The 23,228-nt window shown below is 38.7% G+C and overlaps 2 protein-coding genes across 2 annotated transcripts; one reads left to right on the plus strand and one right to left on the minus strand.

Annotated features, from left to right (window-relative positions):
- Positions 1–917: 917 nt before the first annotated feature.
- On the minus strand, positions 918–2,754 carry LOC111581991 (tripartite motif-containing protein 16-like). The gene has a single exon (XM_023290436.3). It carries the CDS (start codon positions 2,718–2,720, stop codon positions 1,308–1,310), a length of 1,413 nt encoding a protein of 470 aa, XP_023146204.2. The 5' UTR covers positions 2,721–2,754; the 3' UTR covers positions 918–1,307.
- Positions 2,755–12,204: 9,450 nt separating this feature from the next.
- On the plus strand, positions 12,205–20,924 carry LOC118471637 (uncharacterized). Its single transcript, XM_035957326.2, has 2 exons — positions 12,205–12,382; positions 16,544–20,924. Exons 1-2 carry the CDS (start codon positions 12,246–12,248, stop codon positions 19,278–19,280), a joined length of 2,874 nt encoding a protein of 957 aa, XP_035813219.2. The 5' UTR covers positions 12,205–12,245; the 3' UTR covers positions 19,281–20,924.
- The last annotated feature ends 2,304 nt before the right edge of the window (positions 20,925–23,228 follow it).

Below are 23,228 nucleotides of genomic sequence, written 5' to 3' on the forward strand. Positions count from 1 at the left end.
TAGTAATGTAATTTTATTGATTTAAATTAAAAAAAACAAAAAAAACCCCACAATTATTTATTTTTTATTTTTTATATATATATATATATATATATATATATATATATATATATATATATATATATATATATATATATATATATATATATATATATATATATATATATATATATATATATATATATATATATATCGAGTTTATTCAGTCAAAATTTAAATATTAGATTGACAGGGATTATATTTTCCTCTCTATTGTTGTTATTAAAAAATTATATTGTCAACCAAAAACAGAATGTTTGGGAAAAAATGCACTCATTTCAAAAACATAGAAGCTATTTTATAATATAAAGCAGATTAATTTAAAGCACTGGAAACAATATGTTGGCTGTATGTTCAAAAGGGACTGAATGCCATTTCTGTAACACTCCACTTTTGTGTGATATCAGAACAATAAAACCTGTGCTTTATATATATTTTGTACATTTAAAAACTCTATTTTCCAACTTACGGATGAATCTGTGCCATATTAGTACTTCTTTATCAGTATAGATTGTGCAATAATTGTTATAGTGCTTTTACTGTGATGATTTTCCAGCATGTTTTTTTTTTCTCAGTGTATGTATGTGTTATGTGTAATGTCATGGGATGTGTGCAATACTGTTATGTAATTGTTGTTGAGATGGCATTGTTTGTTGTCATTGTAGCTGTGGAGGCATTTATGGCACAGTTGCTGAGTCCAAGACAAATTTCCCCATGCGGGACAATAAAGTATATTGTATTGTATTTCTACTCATGTGCAATACCACCAATATGTGCAGAATTGTTATTTTCCACATCCAGAGAACTTTGTGCAATCAATATTAAACATGCAAATGATTTAACATGTAAACAATAGCTAAAAGTGATTCAGAGCAAAAGAGTTTTACTATATATTTAATGGTGAGGTTAGTAGAATGTCATTAACATTACAGTATACACATAAATCAAGCTGTATAGATCAATAAACAAGTCAACAATCAAACCAAAACTGTTACAACAGACAAAAGATTGTATATGATCAAAGCAGCTGGAGAACACTCCAAGCATCCCAATAATAATCTGTCACATAATCAAAGAAGTTCAATCTAACATGTTGTATGTTTTTTAAATCATGTCCTGTTGTTTTTTCTGATAAACATCAACTTTCAATTCAACCTGACTGGCAGAAAATAAGAGACACGTGATTCTTCCTGTTTTAGTGTCACGACACAGATTTAAATCAAGAAACACCCTCCAGATAACTTGCATGACTGTTGTCTTTATGTGTTTCAAAGTTTGCAGATTTCAGCAGAAGAATAATGATATAAACCAAACCCAAGACAGGCCGGCTGACTCCACTGCATCTTAACTCTGTGGATTAAAGTCGTGGTGTCAGAGATGCTGTAGAAGGACAGAAAGCTATCATTGGACTTGTCAGGGTGATCCAGGTGAACTCCGATTCTGGAGGACGGAGGACCTGAGATGGGAGTTCTGCAGTTGTTGTGTCTGAATTCATAACCATCAGGGAAACACTGTAAAGCCCAGGACCTGTCATTGTTTCCAAATGCACTTCCTGCTCCTGCTCTGCTGATGCTTTTGTGTGAGACGGCTATAAAAACTTCTCCTCCCTTCCACTCCACCTCCCAGTAACAACTGCCAGTCGTACTCTCTCTACACAACACCTGATACCAGTCAGTGAATCTGTCTGGGTGAACTATACCTAAGGGTTCATGAGCAAACTTATGCATAGCTCTGAATCCATCCTCTACCCTGATGCACCAATGTGCCGTATTTGGATCCAGTGTGGTTTGACAGGAGTATTTTAAGAGTTCATCTCTGATCTTTTGATCTGCTTGTGACAGCAAAACCCCCACTTCAGCGTTGATCTGTGATCTCTCTGTGGACTCTTCACTCAGAACGTCCTGAGGTTTATCAGTCACAGCTGAGTCTGTAGCTTCACTGAGACGCCCCAGCAGGGTGTAGTTCTGCAGAAACTGGATGTGGTCGTCTGTTTGTGAGAGCAGCTCCAGCTCAGAGCTTCTCCTCCTCAGCTCGGCGATCTCCTGCTGCAGCACCTTCACACCTTCTTCCTTCTCTCTGATCCTCTGCTGGATCTTCTCTCGATTCGCTGCCAGCTCTCGTTGCTTGTCGTTCCTTTCTGCTGCAGCTGAAACTGTGTCGTGGCCTTTATGTTCATCCAAGGAGCACAGATAACAGATACACTGCTGATCAGTGCGGCAGAAAATCTTCATCACCTCATTGTGACTAGAGCAGATGTTCTCCTGAAGCTTCTTGGACGGATCCACCAGCTTGTGATTCTTTAATGCAGCAACATCATAGTGAGGCTGGAGGTGTTGGTCACAGTAAGAGACCAGACACTGCAGACAGGACTTGACAGCTTTCAGTTTCCTCCCAGTGCAGAAATCACAGGACACATCTCCAGGTCCAGCATAGCAGAGATCAGCTTTAGATCTGGTCTTCTTCACTTCCTCCACTAAATCTGCCATCACAGTGTTTCTCACCAGGTCAGGCCTCGGTCTGAACGTCTGTCTGCACTGAGGACAGCTGTAGGTTTCCTTCTGATCCTCTCCATCCCAGTAGCTTCTAATACAGTCCATACAGTAGCTGTGTCCACAGGGAATAGTCACTGGATCCTTCAGTAGATCCAAACAGATCGAACAGCTGAGTTTCTCCTGCTCCATTTTGTGGAAAACATCCGAAGCAGTCGTCTGTATGCCTTCCTCTTCCTGGATGGGTGGAGTCCACAGTCCATGAACAGCAGCCTGGTCACATGAGTCAGTCCTTCTCTGGAGATCAGATCACATCAGATCAGATCAGATCAGATCAGATCAGATCAGATCAGATCAGATCAGATCAGATCAGATCAGATCAGATCAGATCAGATCAGATCAGATCAGATCAGATCAGATCAGATCAAATCAAATCAAATCAAATGCGTTAATTACATTCACAGTTTTTCATGGTTCATTCAGTGCACAGTAAAAGGCAGCATGTGTTTCTCTGAACTGAGTTCATGACTTGTCATTTGCAGTGGAACAGTGACATCTGGTGGCAGACTGGAGTTACAGCAGCTGTGAGCACTGGTACAAAACAATGGCTTCAGTCCCAAATGTGTGCAGTAAAACTGAAGTTCATTAACAGATTTGAAGTCATACACAACCTTTAGTGACTCAACTTCTGTCTCTTTCTGTATAACAATAAAAGTAAATATCAGACGTAGATATGAAGCCATGGGTTAACGGCTAGATTTGATCCTGGAGCTTTACCAGGACAACTTTTGAATGTCAGAAAACTACAGTTTTCAGGCTGTATTTCATCCATCCATTATCTATACACTGCTTAATCCTCACTAGGGTCATGGGGGGGGTGGAGCCTATCCCAGCTGACTCAGGTGAAGGCAGGGGACACCCTAGACAGGTCACCAGTCTGTCACAGGGCTACATACAGAGACAAACAATCACTCTCACATTCACACCTACGGGCAATTTAGAATGATCAATTAACCTCAGCATATTTTTGGACTGTGGGAGGAAGCCGGAGTACCCGGAGAAAACCCACGCATGCACAGGGAGAACATGCAAACTCCATGCAGAAAGATCCCGGGAAAGCCGGGACGCGAACCAGGGACCTTCTTGCTGCAAGGCGAAAGTGCTAACCACTACGCCACTGTGCAACCCGGCTGTATTTCATTCATACATAAATATAAATTACATGTTTTTTTTTTATTTTATGCTATGTTAGTTCTGCATCACTTTGTATGTATGATCTATGGTTCTCATCATGCATGTATGCCAGTGTGTGTCCTGTGTTTCTTACCCGCTTCTTCTGACTTTGTAGATGGTTCCCCCATGTGAGCCTGGTTCTGCTCAAGGTTTCTTCCCTTTGAAAGGGAGTTTTTTGTTGCCACTGTCGCCTTTGGGCTGCTTTGGGTATTCAGGCCATTTGGGTTCTGTAAAGCGTGTTGAGACAATCTGAAGTTGGTGCTATATGAATAAAACTGAATGCTTATGAAGTCTTAATTCACTCATGAAACTAAAGTTAGGAGGGGTTGCCTCAATAAGAACTGCTGCATTGTGATCTGGTCCTGACCAAGTTTCAGTTAAAAACATAAAATCCAGCTTGTGCTTTTTAATAAAATCACTGATCAAGAATGATTTATCCGCCAAAGAGCTAATATTTAAAAGAGCTAAAATCAATTTATGTACAATGCAAAGGTAAAGAAAAAAACAGCAGAATTAAAACATGTAAACTATAAAATACAAAACACAGCAGGATAAAAAAAATGAACCAAAAACATAATGCTTTGAAACAAGTTCATACACATTTTTTCCATTTATTTCAAGAATAATCTAAACTGATTGACAACAACAGTGGAAAAAGACATGAGAGGCTACTTTAGAATATAAAACTGATTAATTTTGCAGTGGAAAAAATATGTTTTCTACACGTTCCACAGGGACCGAATGCCATTTCTGTAACACTTCACTTTTAAAAAACACTCTATTGTTAGTAGAATGTTGTTAACATTACAGTATACACATAAATCAAGCTGTACAGATCAATAAACAAGTCAATAATCAAACCAAAACTGTTACAGCAGGAAAAAGATTAAATACGATAACAAGTGTTAGAGAACAATCCAAGCATCCCAATAATAATCTGTCACATGATGAAAGACGTTGAATTTAACATGTGTATGTACTCTGATCCTCTGCTGGATCTTCTCTTGATTCACTGCCAGCTCTCGTTGCTTATCGTTTCATTCTTCTTTTTGTTTTGACTTCAACTCTGACAGAGGTTGAACTTTGTCATCCACCATTTTGTCTAATTTTCTTAATTTACCTCTGACTGCCAGCTGGACTCTGGTCTCCTCAGGAGTTTCTCTGGACAGATTAATTGTTTATTATGTTTTATTTTGTACCTTGTTGTGCTTTCAGTTGTCTACTTGATTGAAGTGTGCAATCATCAGCTATACAGCTTCCAATGAAAGCCTGTTATTTTCCTTTGTTATCCACATCCTCTGTTTCTTTTGGCTTCACAATTCTCTGCAAAATGAGTAAAATATGAACTTTGACCAAAGTTAAGGCTCAATATTGTTTATTTCCTTTCATCTCTCCTGCTTAAATGTTTATCTGATTGTGTCCTCATATGCTGAGGGCTGCAATTGTTTATGAAGGAGGTTCCCAGATAGCAGGTTACCCAAAACTGTATGAATGAAAAAATGTATGCATGGCTTCCTGCAAAATGCTGAGGAAAAGGTTTGGGATGAACACACTGTAATATGTCAGTGGATAGAAACTACAGTGATTTTGAAAGTGCAAAAATATAGAATGTTGTGTCTTAATTTTTAGGCATGTAAACAGGTATTCTTTGTGACATAAATCACTGTTCAATTATCTTCTGGAATAAAAAATGCAATTAAAAATGCATTCGCTTCATAGGAACACAAAAGCACTGAAAGTCCTGCTTCCATTTTCAACCTCTTATCTTTGTGATGCGGGGTTTTCTGCAGTGACAGCAACAAAAACAAGACTACAGAGTAGACTGGATATAAGGAATACAGTTCAAGTGTCACTGTCTCCCATCACCTCCAGATGGGACTGTCTAGTTGCAGGAAAACAAGCCCAGAGCTCCCACTGATTCTACATTTTGGTAAGTTGATATTATAGTATAATAGTTCATGAAAGTGCCTAATATAAAATGTAATTGCTGCACTCAGATTACATACTAAATATAATGATTAAGGTTTTTGTTATTGGAACCTTCACGCTCCTACCCGGTCCTTGAAAAAGTGTTTCTGCGTGAAACTGGTCCCTGGTACAAAAAAGGTTGGGGGCCCCTGGACGAGAGGACAGTCACACAGACGCTCAACATGTAACCTGAAAACTGAGACAATGGAGACACCTAGTGGACAACAGATGTAACATACAGGCCCATCCACACCCAACAGGGAAGTGCTGCTTCCATGAGAATCTCACTACGATGTTTCACTGAGAAAAAGTCTCACCAACTAAAACTTTGAACAGACTCAGTATAGATGTTTCTTCCTTCATGCAGGTCCGAAAAATGAAAAATATTATTTTCTTAGTTGTATTTGGAGAACCATTTTGAAACTCTAGAACTCTTTTCAGATCAGACTATCGATTAATATTTTAGTTTTTGTGGTACAACTTGTCAAACCTGCTCAATATTCTACATGTTTAGTTTTGTATTATTGTGACCTGCAGCTACATGTGGTTCAGAAAATATCACTAGTTCATGTCTGGATTATCAGTTTTTTTTGTTAATGAGCTCAAAGATGGAACTTTTCATGACAACTTCAGGTTTTTTCTCATATTTCAACTCCCCAATAATCAGAGATTATTTAATCAACCTTTCCAGTATGTGCATACGTAAAAGTTTTTATGATGACAATAGTTCCGACATATTGAAAAAATAGCTTAGATGTAACTTGACAATGTCGTTTCCTTTAGAAAATTAACTTTTATGAAGTCCCAACATATAATTTTTTAAAAAAACTGCCCTTTAATTGAAAAGGGATGACTTTATTTTCATTTTTGTGACCAAATATTTTATATTAAAGTATTCTACATGTTTAGTTTTGTATTCTGACATTCAGCTATATGTTGTTCAGAAAATCTCCCTAGTTGATTTCTGCATCATCAGTTTTTGGTAATATGTGGTGAAAAATAGGACTTTTGACAATGGCTTCAAATTTGTTTGTTTTTCATATTTTATCTCCCCTAAATCAGAGATTATTTGATCTACTTGTCCAATATTACAGATTCTGAATCAATGACGTGATGAGAAATAAGAGAGAAAATTCCAGGTTTTTATCTTTAATTGTTCCTCAGATATTGTCTAGAATAGACGCTGTTTTTACCGGACACCAAACACTGTATATCATAATAAACATCCCCACAGTGATGCACGGTGGCGGTATCATCATGTGGGGACAATTCTCCGCTTTGCAGTATCTGAATCAATGACATGATGAGAAATAACAGTGAAAATTCCAGGTTTATATCGTTAATAGTCCCTGAGATGTTGTTGTTCAAACAGACTCAAACCATCTGAGAGTGGGCGACAATAAATTTAAAAAATGTTTTATTTTGGAAAACATTAGATATATGAAGCTAAAATTTCACAAATATCTTGATAGATATCCATATTATATGCTATAAAATCACAGATAAATCAAAGAATGATTGCAATAATGCAATACTTCCTTTTAATTTGAAAGTTCTACTCATGGAATCTACTTTGTCTTACATATACGTGAACATTTTCTGTCTTGTCGGTGATGTAAAGGATACGATGGTGGTTCCATGTGCATGTAGCAGACGACTCTTGGGGACAAACTGTACGTCTCTATTTTTACCAGCAGCACTACATGCCGTCAGTATATCTGCCTTTCTCACAAGTGCCAGTAAATCAGTCACAGCTAAGGATATCTACTGCATGCAGGAGGATAACCAATGACCTATATCCATCTACACATATCAGAGGATATGGGCTGCACATTCGTACGGCATGTACAAGCTGTATGACCCATATCCACTGACAACATTGAAGTATATGGGTCATATATTTGTACAGTATGTACATAACATTAGATCTCATACATGTCCTCCTAGAACCCCCCAACCCTGGTTTCCTGCCCAGCACCACTGGGGCTAAAGTTGATGTAGGGTTTGCTTTGTTATAGTTCCTCACAGAAGCTGTAGTTGAGAATTTTAGAAAAGGGGTTTTACGAATTCAGTGGCAGAATGGTGATAACTGTGACTTATTGTACCTCAAGAGTCTCTCATTCACAGAGACCAAGGTTGTTCATTTTGACTGAATGGGAATGCTTCCATGGAAAATTTAGATAAGCAGAGATTTAAGAAATTCTTGTGTGTTTCACATAAGCAATCATTACTATAGGATTCAATGCCACCATCAGGAAGAAAACACAAACTACCACCTGCTGCTGAGAGACCATTGGTCAGGATGGTCAAGAGTCAACCAAGAATCATCAGAAAGCAGGTCTGAATGAATGAGAAGCTGCTGGAACACAGCTGTCAGTGTCCACAGGGTTTTACATCAACATGAGCTGAGAGGATCCATGAAGAAGGAAGTTCTTCCTCTAGAAGCAGAACCTTAAAGCTCCACTCAAGTCTGCTGCTGATCACATGGACAAAGAAAAGACCTTCTGGAGGAAAGTTCTGTGGTCAGATGGAAGAAAAACTGATCAGAAATATGTTTGGAGGAGAGAAGGTGAGACCTTTAATCCCAAGAACACCAAACCTACCATCAAGCATGGAGGTGGCAGCATCATGATCCGTGGAACTGGAGCTTTACACAAAGTAAATGGAATAATGAAGAAGGAGGATCACCTCCACATTCTTCAGAAAAAACTAAAACCATCAGCAGAAGGTTGATCTTGGACACAGTTGGATGTTTCAGCAAGATAATGAGTCCAAACACACATCAGACGTGGTAAAGAAATGGTTCCATCAGGCTGGAATGAAGGTTCTAGACTGGTCTCCCCAAAGTCCTGACTTAGACCCATCTAGAACCTGAAGACACAAGTCTGAGTCAGAAAGCCAACAAATTTAGTTGAACTGCACCAATTCTGTCCAGAGGAGTCAAAGATAAACCAGAAGATTGAAACCAGAAGAACCAAACTGAGGACATTTAATCAAATTTCAGCAAAATATTAACCCCCAGCATAATACTAATACTACCATGCTTTGCTGTATGTATATTTCCGACCCAGAAGATTTTCTCATATTTCCAGAAAACCTTGAATAAATCTATGAATGAACTTAAATAGGACTGTTTTCTGTGACAAAGACACATTGGTTTCAATGATTCCATCATAGAAAATTCAGAATTGTAGGAGTTATTGGAAACTCAAGACTGTCATGATATATACAGACTTTAAAAAGGGATGTAAACTTTTTTCAGAATTGTATAAGTTGCTAATAATCATGTTTGTGTTTGAACATGTCAACACAATGAACATGCTGGCGTCCATGTGTTCAGAGTGCTACAGAAAGAGGTCCTCCAAGCAGATATGTGAAGAATGATGTTGAAGAAACTTCACCAGTAGCATCATTTTGACTTCCTGTAGAGACCAGAAATGCACATGTTTGACTCCTGTTTTAGGTTTTATTGAGTTATTTCCAAACTGCAGCTTTAAACCAACTTATTTTCTATCTTAGTGGATCCATTTTTATTTTAGGACGGTGAATTCCCAGAATGCCATTCTTGTGACGGATTTGTGTACTTGAACGTGTGGAACAGAAGGTCACACCCTGAACTATGCAGCCAGTTCCATCTGTGGGTGGAGGTGGAGGTCGGAGGTCCTGACAATGGACATCCCTTCATAGACAAACGTTCTGCTTTTCTAGACTTCTGTACAAACTGTTCCAGGCTGCAGTGAAACGAAGCCGTTGCTCTGGTGGATGTCAGCGTTGACCTTCCGGCTGCTGTTCTGCACAGCTGACTGGACATTTATGGCAGGATGTGTGATCTGCAGAGTGTGAGCCGGATACAAGCTCCATAAAACTTAAACCTCAAATAACACACAGCACTGGTGATCAAATTCAGGCTCAGGGACCAGCAGCAGGCCGTCGCAGGACGGTTGAGATGTCCGAAATTTGGTGGCTGACCTCAAGCAATACTTTATACCAGGCAGTTAATGAGGAAGACGTCTTGTATTCAGTCAGATATCCACAGAATTATAACTTTCCAACTAGTTTTAACTAGTTTTCCTTGTACGACTCAGGTTTTGTGGTTGAAATCCAATGTTACAGTATTTGTTGACTGGAATTATGTAAGGATTGGTTGCAGAGATATGCATACACTTAAGCACCACAACTCTTGCTTTAAAGGTCTCCTAATTTGTGGTACCTTGTGGAGCAAACTGAAACAATAGGGCCAGTTTTTTATGCATTGGTCACCAATGAGAGCCATCAATGAGAAAGACATTTTAATATTTCTTGTATTTTTGTCTCTAACATCCAGTGCACTTCTTAAATTATTAAAAAAGATCTTGGTCCATCTGCAGAAACAGTAAAGTGAACTGAAAGGGGGCTGCTGGTAGACGACACAAGGACCTTTCTAGAGTATACATACCCTGGAGATTTTACGCTTTTGCGCCATTTCATCTCAAATCATCAAATTTTTACAACAATTTTTGCTCGACCTTCTCTGATTTGCCAGAATTTTTTTATAGCATGACACTTGTAAAAATATGTGTTGAATTTTAGCAAGATATGTCAAATACTTTCCAGATAAACCTTTTAAAAACTGCCCATCAATCCAGTTTCAGCACATTTTCTCACATTGAGAATTTGACTCTGTTTGAACAACAATATCTGAGGAACTATTAAAGGATAAAAACCTGAAATCTTCTCTGTTATTTCTCATCATGTCATTGATTCAGAATCTGTAATACTGGACAATTAAATCAACAATCTCTCATTATCGAGGAACTAACATAAGGAAAAACATTGACGCTGTTATAAAAAGTTCCATCTTCGACTTCACATAAACCTTTAAACTGATACTGCAGAAGTCAACTAGTGATATTTTTTGAACCACATGTAGCTGCAGGTCACAATAATACAAAATTAAACATATAGAATACCTTTATAATGAAATGCTTGGTCACAAAAATAAAAAAGAAAGTTATTTTTGTTCAACTTTCATCAATGATTTAGCAGATTTGACACGTTGTAGCACAAAAACTAAACTATTGGCAAATAATCTGATCCTAGTAGAGTTCTGCAGCTTCAAAATGGTTTTACATAGTGTTTTACAGTGTGTTTCCTGTTTATCCATTCACACATTTCCATACATCAGTAGTGCCAGAGTTGCTTGATTTCCATCCGGAGTGATTTAAGGTTCAGTGTCTTGCCGTTTTGCTAAACAACAGATATTCACATTTTTTCAGTCCCAATCTAAAGCCTTTTATTTCATGAATTTGTCAATACAAGGACCACTGCATCACCTTTATGTATTTATTTTCTGCCATTTTTTTCTTCAGTTTGAACACATTTGTTGATCACAATAAGATGCTATAAGGAGGAATTAGCGTCTTACTGTGATTGACAAACGTGACACACGATCATGAAGATTTTCTGCAGTTACAAACATTTATTGACACAATTCAACTGGAATTTTATTCAAATTGAACCTGAAGTTACAGTTACTTTATAGGTTTTCACTGTTATATTAAATTGTAGCTAATAATTCACACAGAATCACAGAAAGTAAAAACTAATTTACATGTTAACCCTTAAAAAAGGCCCAAACTGTAAATATCCACATAAAAAAATCTGTGTTTTATTTTACAAATGGTAAATAATGTAAAACATTACCATAAAACCATAAAATCACACAATTTTTTATTGTATTTTAATAAACTAAAGTTATCCTTGTGTTAAATACATGTATATTATGTAATAATATCACAGGAGAAAGCATTAATTTACATGCTGACAGTAAAAAAAAACAAACAGCAAAACAGCAAATAATATCCACAAACAGTCTGTAGTTTTACAAAAAGTAGTCAGGTTTTTTTACTGTGTGACTGTAAAATTCTGTTTAAAAAATACATTTATAAAATAGGCATTTGCTGTTATTTTCATCATATTTAAACTTTTTTTTACTTTAAAAAAAAAAATTCTGCTACCAGATGTTTTTTTTTTTTTTTTTTTTTTTTTTACAGTTTCTTGACAGGTTTTTTTGTGCACAAAATGCAAATTGTTGTTATTTTTGGTTGCACATATCAAATTTATCCACAAAACTGACTCTTAAATTCTATCAATAATAACTAAGGATGCCCCCTGTGGCCAAACTTACAGTCTAATTGTGTGCTGAAGGTTTGTATGAATTTGAAAGGATTAAAGCTGAGCTGCACCAACACACATGTTCGTGGCATGTGTGTGCAGACGGGGCGGTATCTCTTCCAGAGTGTGATATTTTTAGACCGGACCTCCCCTCAAACATCTCCAGCAGGTTAATGACTCCCTGGATGAGAGTATAAATGAGCTGAGCTGTCGGCGGCGGCTCAGACAGATTATCACCAGGACCAGGTACAGCAGCTCCACCTCAACAACATCAGCAGCTTCACCACATCCAGATTTTATCATAAGAACTCTTCAAAGGCTGTTTATTTCTTCCTCTTCTCTGTGTGTGCAGGAAGTTTGAAGATGTCGTCGGAGAGGAACCCCGAGGTGGTCAGCTGTGATGCCTCCATCATGAAGAACGTCTGGGAGATCAGACTGAGAGAATATGGACAGAAGCTGCAGCTGGAGCAGGAACGAGTGGAGAAGAGCGCTCTGCCAACGTAAGAAACCAAATCTGGTCTTATCTGAGCACCAAATGTCTTCATCCTCTTCTAACAAAGTCGTATTTGTGAGGTCTTCATAACCAATTCTGGCTTTTTGCTTTAATTGAATAGTTAAGTTAAGCATCTTCAGTAATAATGCAAATAACTTTCTCTGCAGTTACAACATGATGCTGAACCCAGATCTCTCTAAACTGACCTGTCAGCACTGATTTACTGCACACATTGGAGAACATTTGCAAAGCTGAATGTACTAGAACTAGAAACAGTGAAGGAAACTTCATATAACTGCTGTTGCTCGATTCATTTGTCCAGATAAAGGTGATAATGTGTTGGAAGAGAACCTAAAATCACTCAGTATCTCTGCTTTAATGGCTTTTAACAAACACTGTTTCCCATAAAACACCAAACGTCTGCAGGATGAACCTCAACCTTCAACAGAAGCTCTGCAATAACAGCAAGACAGACAAGACTTTAGACGTTTTTAGACTCCAGAAAAAAGGATTGAAAGGTTGAAAAACGTTCCACTCCTTATTTCTGGAGTCTAACAACTTCTAAAGTCTTGTCTGTAAGAAATATGTCTGTTGTCTAACAACTTCCAGAAATATTTCTTACAGACAAGACTTTGGAAGTTGTTGGACTCCAGAAATAAGGATTGGAAAGTTGAAAAGCAGCATTAAAGAAGAGCGTTGGTGAGATTTACGGTTCTCAATGAGGTTTCATATCAGTCTTTTGTGTTATTTAAGAATAATCTAAATAAACATTCCTTATTTTCCATTAAGACTCATGTAAGAAACGCTAAATATTAAGTAAGTGAAGCTGGTGGACCAACATGTCATATGTGCAGGAAGTGTAAGTTCAATAGAAGGAAAAATCCAAATTAAAATGATCTATCTGGCATATTTTAAGCAACCTGAGCTGACTACAGTGCTAACGTCAAGACAAGACTTGCAAAATCAGTTTGTAAAACACAATAAAGTGGTACAAAATACTAAAATACAAGGGTTATTCCATGTCAAATCTTCTGCTCAACCATCTCTGATTTGCCTGAAAGTTTTACAACATAAACTAGAAATATTTATAGAGATATTTGTGAAATTTTCGTTTCATATATCAAATATTTTCTGAGACTTACCAAAAAGCAAATCTAACCACTTTCAGCAGGTTTACTTGCACATTGGAAATTGAAGCTTTTTTTAAACAACATTTCAAAAATGGTACAAAAATGAAAAATATTCCATATTTAAAATGTATATATACTTTTTTTTCCTTCATCATACTTGAAGGACCGCTTTTAAACTCTACTTGGATCAGAATATCTACTAATATTTAAATTTTTTTGGTACAACTTGCTCAATCTGCCATGAAAGTTAAACTAAAATCACTTTCTTTTCATTTTAGTGACCAAGTATTTCATATTAAAGTATTCTACATGTTAAAATTTTATATTTTTGTGACCTGCAGCTACATGTGGTTCAGAAAATATCACTAGTTGACTTTTGTATAATCAGTTTCTTTGTTAATATGAGCTCAAAGATGGAATTTTTCATGACTGCTTTACCATTTGTTTGTCATATTTCAACTCACCCACAATCAGAGATTATTTGATCTACTGTCCAATATTCCAGATTCTGAATCAATGACATGATGAGAAATAACAGAGAAAATTTCAGGTTTTTATCTTTAATAGTTCCTCAGATATTGTTGATCAAACAGACTCAAAGTTCAATGTGAGAAAATATCAGATTTTCTAGTTACGACTCGTCTGCTGCATGGAAGCGTTGGGATTCAGCACTGATTGACTTCTCTTCATGTCATCCATATTTAAATACAGTCTGTACATGTGAGGATATTTAAACCTGCAACGAGTTTAGATGATGATGACTCACTTAAAACTTAAAACCATCTCAGCACTTATCAATACAGATGAACACTGATCTGGTTACCGTCCTGGGAGTCGGTTTGTTGTCGTCTCCTGACCTCTGCTGGTTAGTTTCTGCTCTGCACATCTAGAAAACACTGCAGTAACAGGATAAAGGCGTCAGAAAAGCCAGTGTAAATGAATAAATTTGGCATTTTATGTTATCTTTTGCACGTTCTTCATACTTGAACCAAAACAGAATGCTGCAACCCCATTGTATATTCAAAAATAAGCTACTTTGCTTCAATCATCTGTATTTTCAAACTTTAGTTGTATCTCACTCAACAGTTTAAGTCTTACATCTTCTTATATTCAGTTGTAAAAAGGTAAAACTCAAACTACTTCTGTTTCAGTGCCATTCTGCACAGATTTATGCAGGCCGGACTGAACTGATTCACCATTAACCTACATAGAAAACTGTTCTGGGAACAGTTCTGGACAGGAAGGCAATAGTAGATTTTGAAATTATTGGAGAGAAAATGACCGACGGACTCAAGAAAATCAAAAATTTTGGTTTCTTCTGATCAAACTGTTGATCATATATGGACAGAAACATGTCTGGGATCATTTATTCTACAATAAAATTAGTTCTTACACCCAAACAGGCTGAATTTTTAGGTGTCATAGGAGGGAAGTTTGATCCCACTGAATGGTCAGCAGAGCTCAGAATGGAGGTTCATGTGCAGGAATCCTTTACAAGTCATGACCCTGTGGGCAGCTTTGGGAACTGAACAAGTTTTTAGAGTCGACTCTAAAGAAAAACTCAAGAGTTCTGGCCATAAAGACACAATGTTCATGTTACCCTTAGGGCTCATGACCACTTTCTGAATTATCATCTCTATATGAACACCTCCAATCTGTCGGTCCTGCTCTTCATTTTAAAATGTGTTTGCACTCAGTTTAAGCCATGGTTAGGTTGGATACCACTTTAACGAATACCTGAATGCACACTCGAGATCAGATTTTTTTGTGGTTTCATTGTATAGACAAAGATGTGAGAAGTTCTCTGTGGCCTTAAGCTGCATTTTTCTCACCAATCCTTTAAATATGCACTATAATGCCAAGTTTAACTCAAAGCAAAAGCATACAAGCACACATTAAAGGAACAGTGGACGAGATGGTTCATGATCAGTGTGAACAGAGGTTTTCAGCCAGGATTTAAAGGTGGTGAAGTCAGGCGAGTCTAATATGCTCTGGAAGTTTGATCAAGCCAACAGCAACCGTAACTGAGAAGGTCCAGCTGTTAAAATTAATGTTGTATTTTGGTTATAAGTCAGCAGAACTTTAAACTCTGTTTTTCATATGAGAAAACAATGCAGAGACTTGACAAACACTGATCTGTTCTCTTGTATTTGTCTTTGTTAGGAGCTTTCTGAATGACCTGCAGTTAATCAGTATTTTCAGGGGGGATTTCTAAGAAAAGTTACTGTAATCAAACCAATTAGTTTCTTAAAGTCCAGCAGTGTCCTCAAACATTTGCATTTGGTTTTTATTCTGAATGACTGGCCATAACAAAATAACATTCAATCAACTCTCCTTTCAGCAGCATCCATTCTACTTCTATACAATTAAGATTTAAAAATAAATAAATAAATAAATAAATAAATACATTTGACCTTAGCAATGGAACTGTTTGCCTAATTGCAGTTGATGTAACTGATGAAAATGTCAACAAAAATCACCAAACTTTGCATTATTTGTCCAAATTTCAAGATATATTTCTTCTTAGTGATTCAAACTTATATTTATTCCACATTCTCAACAGCAGCAGGAGAGCAGAAGTTACCTCTACAAATATAAACTTGTGGAACTATTAAAGCTCTGTCAGTATTTTTACTGCAGTATCCTTGCATCACTCGGTAACATTACCTCACCGTACACGGAGTGTCGCCACAGGACTAAATATAAACAGCACTGCCATAAATATATCGCTGCTGTCAAGCCTCTGGACTTTAACAATGGATATTTATAGATCACACAGCATAAAACTCCAGCTTTATTACTGTGCTGTGCGTCTGTTACGTAATGCAGAGTCACGATACATGAGGTTGTCACCAACAATGGAATGTAGATCCATCATTTTAAATGCACAATACCAATGTATCGTTGCATATTTTGGGTGAAACACTTAGCTTGACATTACAATCCCGTAAGTTGAAACAAGAATTTTACTACTGCAAGAATGAGTTGTGTTTCTTATGTATTTTCTGTTTTTTTTCCTCTCATATTTGTTTCTGCAGAATTAACCAGGAGTGGGCGAACCGTTGTGCTGCCAAGGCGGGAGGCTACAAAAGAACGGAAAGGAAAGTGAAACGCCCCGAAACTCAGCCAGAAGACAATGTCTGGAAAAGCAAGCCAACCGCAGCATGTCCACCTCTTCCTCGTGGCTCAGGTTCAGGGCCTCAGGGTAGAGCAGTCCAGAGCCGAGGCTTCTCCACACCGGCCTCCAAGGACAAGAAGGTGCAGGACAAGAGCACCGCCAGGCTACAGCTGCTCATGTCCATCCCCCAAACTCAACCTTCTACTATGGTGTGGGGAAAATCATGGAAGTTCAGCAAAGGCTTGGCGCCACCAGCAGAGGGCACCACAAACTGGGGCCACTGCTGGATGTTTGCTACCCAGCAGCCGTGGTCGGAGGCAGGCAAGCCCTGGCCAAACGGGCCCAACTTGATGGATCCTCAAAACCTTCATTTCTGGATAAAATCCAACTATAGGATGGTGGAATCGCAGGAGTTGGACTTGGATCTTCCCGCTGAGGTGTGGCAGATGTCCTGGAAGAAATCTGACAAGTACAGTAAGAAGCATGCATCTTCTGCAAATGGAGAGAATGAAGCGAAATCTGGATTCTTTACCTCGCTGGTGGAGACTCAGCACCACAATCAAGCCTTATCTTCATCGGAGTGGAGCGATTCATGGAGAGCCACGAAGCCGGCAAATCAGCAGGATCATTTCGCAGATGAGGGTTTTATGAATGAGTCTGCGGCTAACAAGCAAGATATGGTTACAGAGATGAGTTCGGATTGGAAAGAATGTTGGAAGTTAGTCAATTACCACGGATGCAGCAACTTCAAAATGCGTCAATCTAAAAAATTTAACACTCAAGAGTGGGTCAGTTCATGGAGAGCAGCCATGGGGGTCTCCAACAACCACAACAATTCTGATTCTTCCTTGAAGCAAGACCAGAATAATAGTTATGATAACGCCTATCTCCACAAATCCATGCCTATGTCCCGTGAACATAAGCACACAGATCTGTACATGCAGCTCTGCGATGATTTTAAGGCTCTGTCTGAGTGGGCCAAGTCGTGGGAGGTGACCAAAAACAACACGAAACCTTGTGAAGAAATCGAGAAGGTCCTGAAGGCACCACCGCCAAAGATGGATCCTTCTGTGGAGACTCAAAAGATGGAGAAGAACCCTCTGGTGCAGCATTCGACATCTGAGAAACCAGACCCACGGTACAAGCAGCTGAAGCACGACATAATCTATCGGCCAGCGAGAGAATTCACCCAGTTGAAGTTGCTTCTTCTCAAACACATGGAGAAAACTTTGCCTTCCTCAGAATGGAGGGACGCCTGGCAGATGATAAAACATAGAATGAGGCAGGAGAGAAGAAGAATGAGACCGAATCCTTTGAATCCTTTTGGAGAGTCCGAGAACCGGAGAGAAACCAGGCCCAGTGCATCGGAGTGGAAGGACTCGTGGAGATACACCTGCCACCCTTTGCGTCAGGAGCCTGAACAGTGGCAGCAGGGTTGGACCTCCACACCTCAAATTCGTGAAAATTATGCAATGCACCTGAACCACTTTGCACCTGTGGAGCTGCCAAAGAATGGGCCAACTGGGGAGAGGAGCTGGGTGGAATCATGGAGGTTCTCCAGACGCCAGCATCGGTCAAATTCTGCACAAAGTACAGCACAAACCAGCCAAGGAAGGTCGAGCGCAGCTTCCCACCATTCTGCTGATAATTCTCGGGCACATAGAAGGCAGTCAAGGCCGGTTTCTGACTGGCAGTCGTCCTGGATGGTCTCCGAAACTCAGTTCCATCACGACAATCCCTCCCTAACTCAGTGGAGGGAAGCCTGGCAGTGGTCCGTCTACCACACAGAGAACTGGGTTGAACATGTGCCCAGAGAGAACTGGCGGGATGATTTATTCGAGATCCAACCCCTGACAGAGAGGATCTCCACGGAGAGAGTCAAGGCTAAGATGAGCCGATCCTTCGACAACCAGATGTTCAGGCAAAGATACCCTGAGAAAGAGTGGAATCCTTCATGGAGCTCTGCATCATTTCTGCGCCATCAATCGAGTCATCATGGATCTTCAGGAACAACTGGGCAAAGTGGAAGCAGCGTTTCTCAGCAGCAACGCGGCAGCGCCAGTGAATATGGATGTAAGTGGGGTAGATCTTTCAGGCTCGCCAATCCCATGCCACAAATGGACCAGCCCTGGGTGGAGTCCAACCCTAACGCCTGCTATTATCCAGTCATGTGGTCAAGAGGAAAGAAAACACAGAAGAACATCAGAACCGAGTTTTGCAACAACCCCACGACCTTCAAGCTTTGGGGAACCTCCCATCGGTTCCTGCAGGGCACCGGTGCACAGACCAAAGACAAAACCAAGTCCAAAGGACCCACTGACCCCATGGTGATTATTCCAAAGAAGAGCAATACAAGGAAGTATTTGTTCTCCACTATTGAGAAGGAGAAGCAGTCTGAGAGGAAATGGGCAGGATGCCATCTGCTGGGTAAAACCCAGCCACGTCCCAAGAGAGGTTCTGGTCCAGCAAAAAAGGTGAGGCTTGAAAATTCTAGCAATGACAAGTTTGTTGAGGAGTGGGCAGAATCCTGGAGGTTCCTGGTCCAGCCCGGCAGTTTGAAAAAGAAGATGTCCTTGAAGGCACCATCTGGCTGGGATGAGGCTTGGAAGTTCCTCGTGCCACCGTACCAACCTATGAATGGCCCAAAAGGGAGATAGACTTAAACTTTTAGCTTAAATTTTATATGGACTTTAAAACTGGGTACATTAAATTGTGTCAGAAAATTAAAAATTTTTCACAACCTGCAAGTTTTCTTCATTTCTGACTTGTTGAGAAAGTGTTTGTGGTGGTCAGGTGTCATTAGAATAGCACATATAAGCTAACATCTACTTTGCAAAGCACATTTTTATCCAAATAAACTGATGACGAATAAATGGTTACATAAAAATGGTACACTACGTCTGCTTTTTGGTATTATGAAAAAAAACCCAACTTTTATTTGATATCTAGACTGCCAAACCTAATTTTTGAAGCACTAACAGTCAACTAAAACCACACAAACACAACAAGTAATCATTATATTTCTTGGCTTAATCAGGACAGAGTTATGTTTAAGGCCACCATGAAAGAGTTGGGCACATTGGTTGAACCTGATGGTTAATTAAAGGCTGAAAAAATGTCCTCACGTCCACAACCTAAGGGCTAATGGTAACTGAGACATTTTTTTTGACTGCTGGTTACTGTAATAATCAGAATTAGTACTATTGATGGCAGGCAAACAGAAAATTGAGATAAGACTGTGAAGAGGAAAGCTGTAAGTTGTAATGATGAAAGGACTGGAATGTTTAGAGAAGGTAGAAGCACAAATATAGAAGGAAGTTCATTATTGTGTTTATGAGAGTTGATGTAATGGCAGTCGTATTTTGATTAAAATAGTACAAAAGCTAACAATTTGTTTTGCATATTTTGTGCTCTGCTGCAAAAACACAAATAACTCAGTGACTCAGCATGTTTTGGGTTTGACACATCGATACGAAAAGTTTCCAAATCAAATCAGACTATCTACCTTTATTTTAGTTTTGTGGTACAACTTGTCAAACCTACTCAGTTAATTATAAAAGTTCAACACAAATAAATATTCTCTATGTTTAGTTTGGTTTTATTGTGACCTGCAGCTACATGTGGTTCAGAACATATCACGAGTTGACTTCTGGACTTTTTTTTTCTTTAATGTGCTCAGAGGTGGAACTTCTCATGATGACTTCAATGTTTTTTTTTTCATATTTTAACTCAGTCATTATCAGAGGTTAATGGATCAACTTGTCCAATATTACAGATTCTAAATCAACAGCATGATGAAAAAAAAACAGTGAAAATTTTAGGTTTTTATCTTTAACAGTTCCTCAGATATTGCTATTCAAACAGACTCAAATTTCAATGTGAAAAAAAATGCTGAAACTGGGTCGAGTTGTGGTGATTTAATTGGTATCTTAAAGGACGTCCAGGTTAATTAAGGTTACTTCTAGAGATGACATCCTTTTATTTTGATGGTATTCCTGTGGAAAAGTAAAGAAATGCACTCAGCAATTACTTATTATTCCCCACACAAATGATCCATTTATAGTTTTTCAATAAAAGATTTGGTTCAGCAAACATCAGGCTTTACTTGTGTAGATTTTCTTTCTTTGTTTAGCGGGTGAACAGAACTGTAACTCCCATGTTTTCAGGTATTTGTGGGATGTCTTTGTTATATCATGAACTGTGTAAAGTTAAATGGACAGGAATGACTTGAAGACAGCTTTTGTTTCTTGCTTCATTTGTTATAATGTTGAATAAACCATGTTCTAGCTTTGATTTATTGACTTTGGGTAACCCTTGCTTCGTTATTTCACTGTGTTGAGTTCACACATCAATCTTTTGTCAGGCTTGACTTGTAATTTCTTTAAATGTTGCTCAAAATTTTTTTTCTTTTTTACTAAATTTACTATTTAAGAACCCCACAGTTCCTTCTCTGGTGAGTTTCTGTGTGTTTGATTGCAGGAGTGGAAACAGGTGAGTTGGAGCTTCATCAGAGCTTCATCAGCTGCATTATATCAGTCATCAAGATGCTCTAAATGCTCTGCAGCCGTCAGTTCAACACGATGTTCACTCTGCTCATCATTCAGACACACTTCAGTCATCAATCCTGCGTTCTTTTTTTCTGCATGAAAGATTCAGTCTGTTTTCAGATGTTAATCAGCTCAGCTAAGCTCTACTCCTTTAAAGATTCCTCCAATCCTGCTTGACCATGTTTTAAACCCAGTTTCCAGGATCAATTCTGAGTTCCAGGCTCTCAAATAACCAGGTCACATATCAGCCTAAAATTTACAGAAACCAACCAAACCTGCAGCTCCAGTGTTGCTTCATTCAGCCCAGCTTCTCTCTAGTTCATTCCTCAGAAACCTGCCTCCAAGTTACCTCCAATACCCTTAGAGCTAGAAACATGGCTCCAAAACTGAAATGTTCAGGAGACATGCACTGAGTTTTACTGCTGATATGTGTAATCTTTGCCCTTTATTGGTTTTAAAATAAGATCCTAGAGCAGAACTTAATTTAAAAGCTGACTGCTCTGATAGATGTGCACCTCCAGACCTCATTCAAGTCTTAAAATACTTCCTAACGATTTGATTTTTTAATGTGTGACTTTTAGTTTGCTAAAATGTTATGTTTTGGAGATATTGGCTCTCAAAGTTCAGGGTTTTGAAGATTTTTAGTGTCATGTGGCCATCTAGATCTGTTTAGTAAGATATGCTTCCTGATTAGTCTTTCAAAACACTTTATGATTTCTGAGGTGAGAACCACTGGGTGGTTCTAACAGGCTGGAGAGGTGTTCTTCAGTATGGGAGTAACGATGGCTCTCTTCAGGTATTTGGGAACCAAACACTGGCTCATTGAAAAGTGGAACAATGTTGTGAACACCAGACCCAGCTGGTCTTCAACACTCTTGCAGGAATGCCAACACCTTTCATGAGGCATTGATGGTCTCAAGTCAACTGCGAAAGCATCTGGAGATAAGAATATCCACAATGTTCATTTGTGTTAATTCTAGACAGCATGGGCAAGTGGCCAGGTAACACGACAAAGCATGAAAACATAATCCAGTTTAAAAAATATATATGAGATTGCAGGATTTTGGGGAGACTTGGTTGCTTAAGTTTTCACCTGATTGGTTTTAATGGTGTGAACGGAACAAAGAGTTGCAAACTGTTTGCTATGTTATGAAAAAGTCTACAGTTGAACCTCTAAGCTTCTACTTCTTCATAGCAACAGCTGAGCATCATGTGTATGCTAGTATGTGTAATGCTATCTGCCACCCAATCTATGACGGTGAGAAAATACTGCCAGAAGCTACTATATTGGGGTTTTCCGGCTCCAGTAACTGAGATGTAACCACCCAAACAAATACAAATGCTCTGGAATATATTCCTGATGTGTTTTCTTAGACGTGAGCATCTGAGAAGATTAACATGAAGTAGATTCCTTCAGATCGAATCAGAGCAGATGCCGTAAAAATAGTAGTGAAACCCGGTTGAGTCTTGTCTGGTCGGCAGCAGTTTTCTGTCATCGGCAGAGGATTGGGTTACAGATGAAGGGATCTCCTGCTGCTCCGTGACCTCACCGATAAATGACCCGTAAACAGCAGCAGTGTTGGCTTGGCTGCTTCTGTTCGTATGTACAGTTCAGTAAGCCATAGTTTACCCTGTAAAGATGTGTAGGAAGCATCAATTGCATTATTTATTACTACTGAAGGATGACTCAGCAGTTTTCTGTCGAGTCATGCTGCCTGTTCTGGAGCCTCCTGGCTTTATTTATCATTTCCTTTGGTCTTCAAATATAAATAGTTGTTTACAAGCATTATTAGTCCAGAATACACCTGGAAGTAACACAATAACATCGCTAAAAAGATGTCAGACAGGGTTGTAAACACCCAGGTCATCTAAACTACCAAACCTGGGTGTCAAACTGAATATGAGAAGGGTAAAAAGGCTGGTATTAGAGGTAGCCAACATGCTAAATATCTCAGATATTCCATTTTTGTGTGCAGAAGAACATTGTGAATCCAACACTCTATGGGTCTAAAACTGCAGAACATCCAGGAGTCCATGAGGGAAGCTGCGAAAAAATTC

The sequence above is a fragment of the Amphiprion ocellaris genome, chromosome 17 (genome assembly GCF_022539595.1).
Source record: "Amphiprion ocellaris isolate individual 3 ecotype Okinawa chromosome 17, ASM2253959v1, whole genome shotgun sequence".
NCBI lineage: Eukaryota > Metazoa > Chordata > Actinopteri > Pomacentridae > Amphiprion > Amphiprion ocellaris.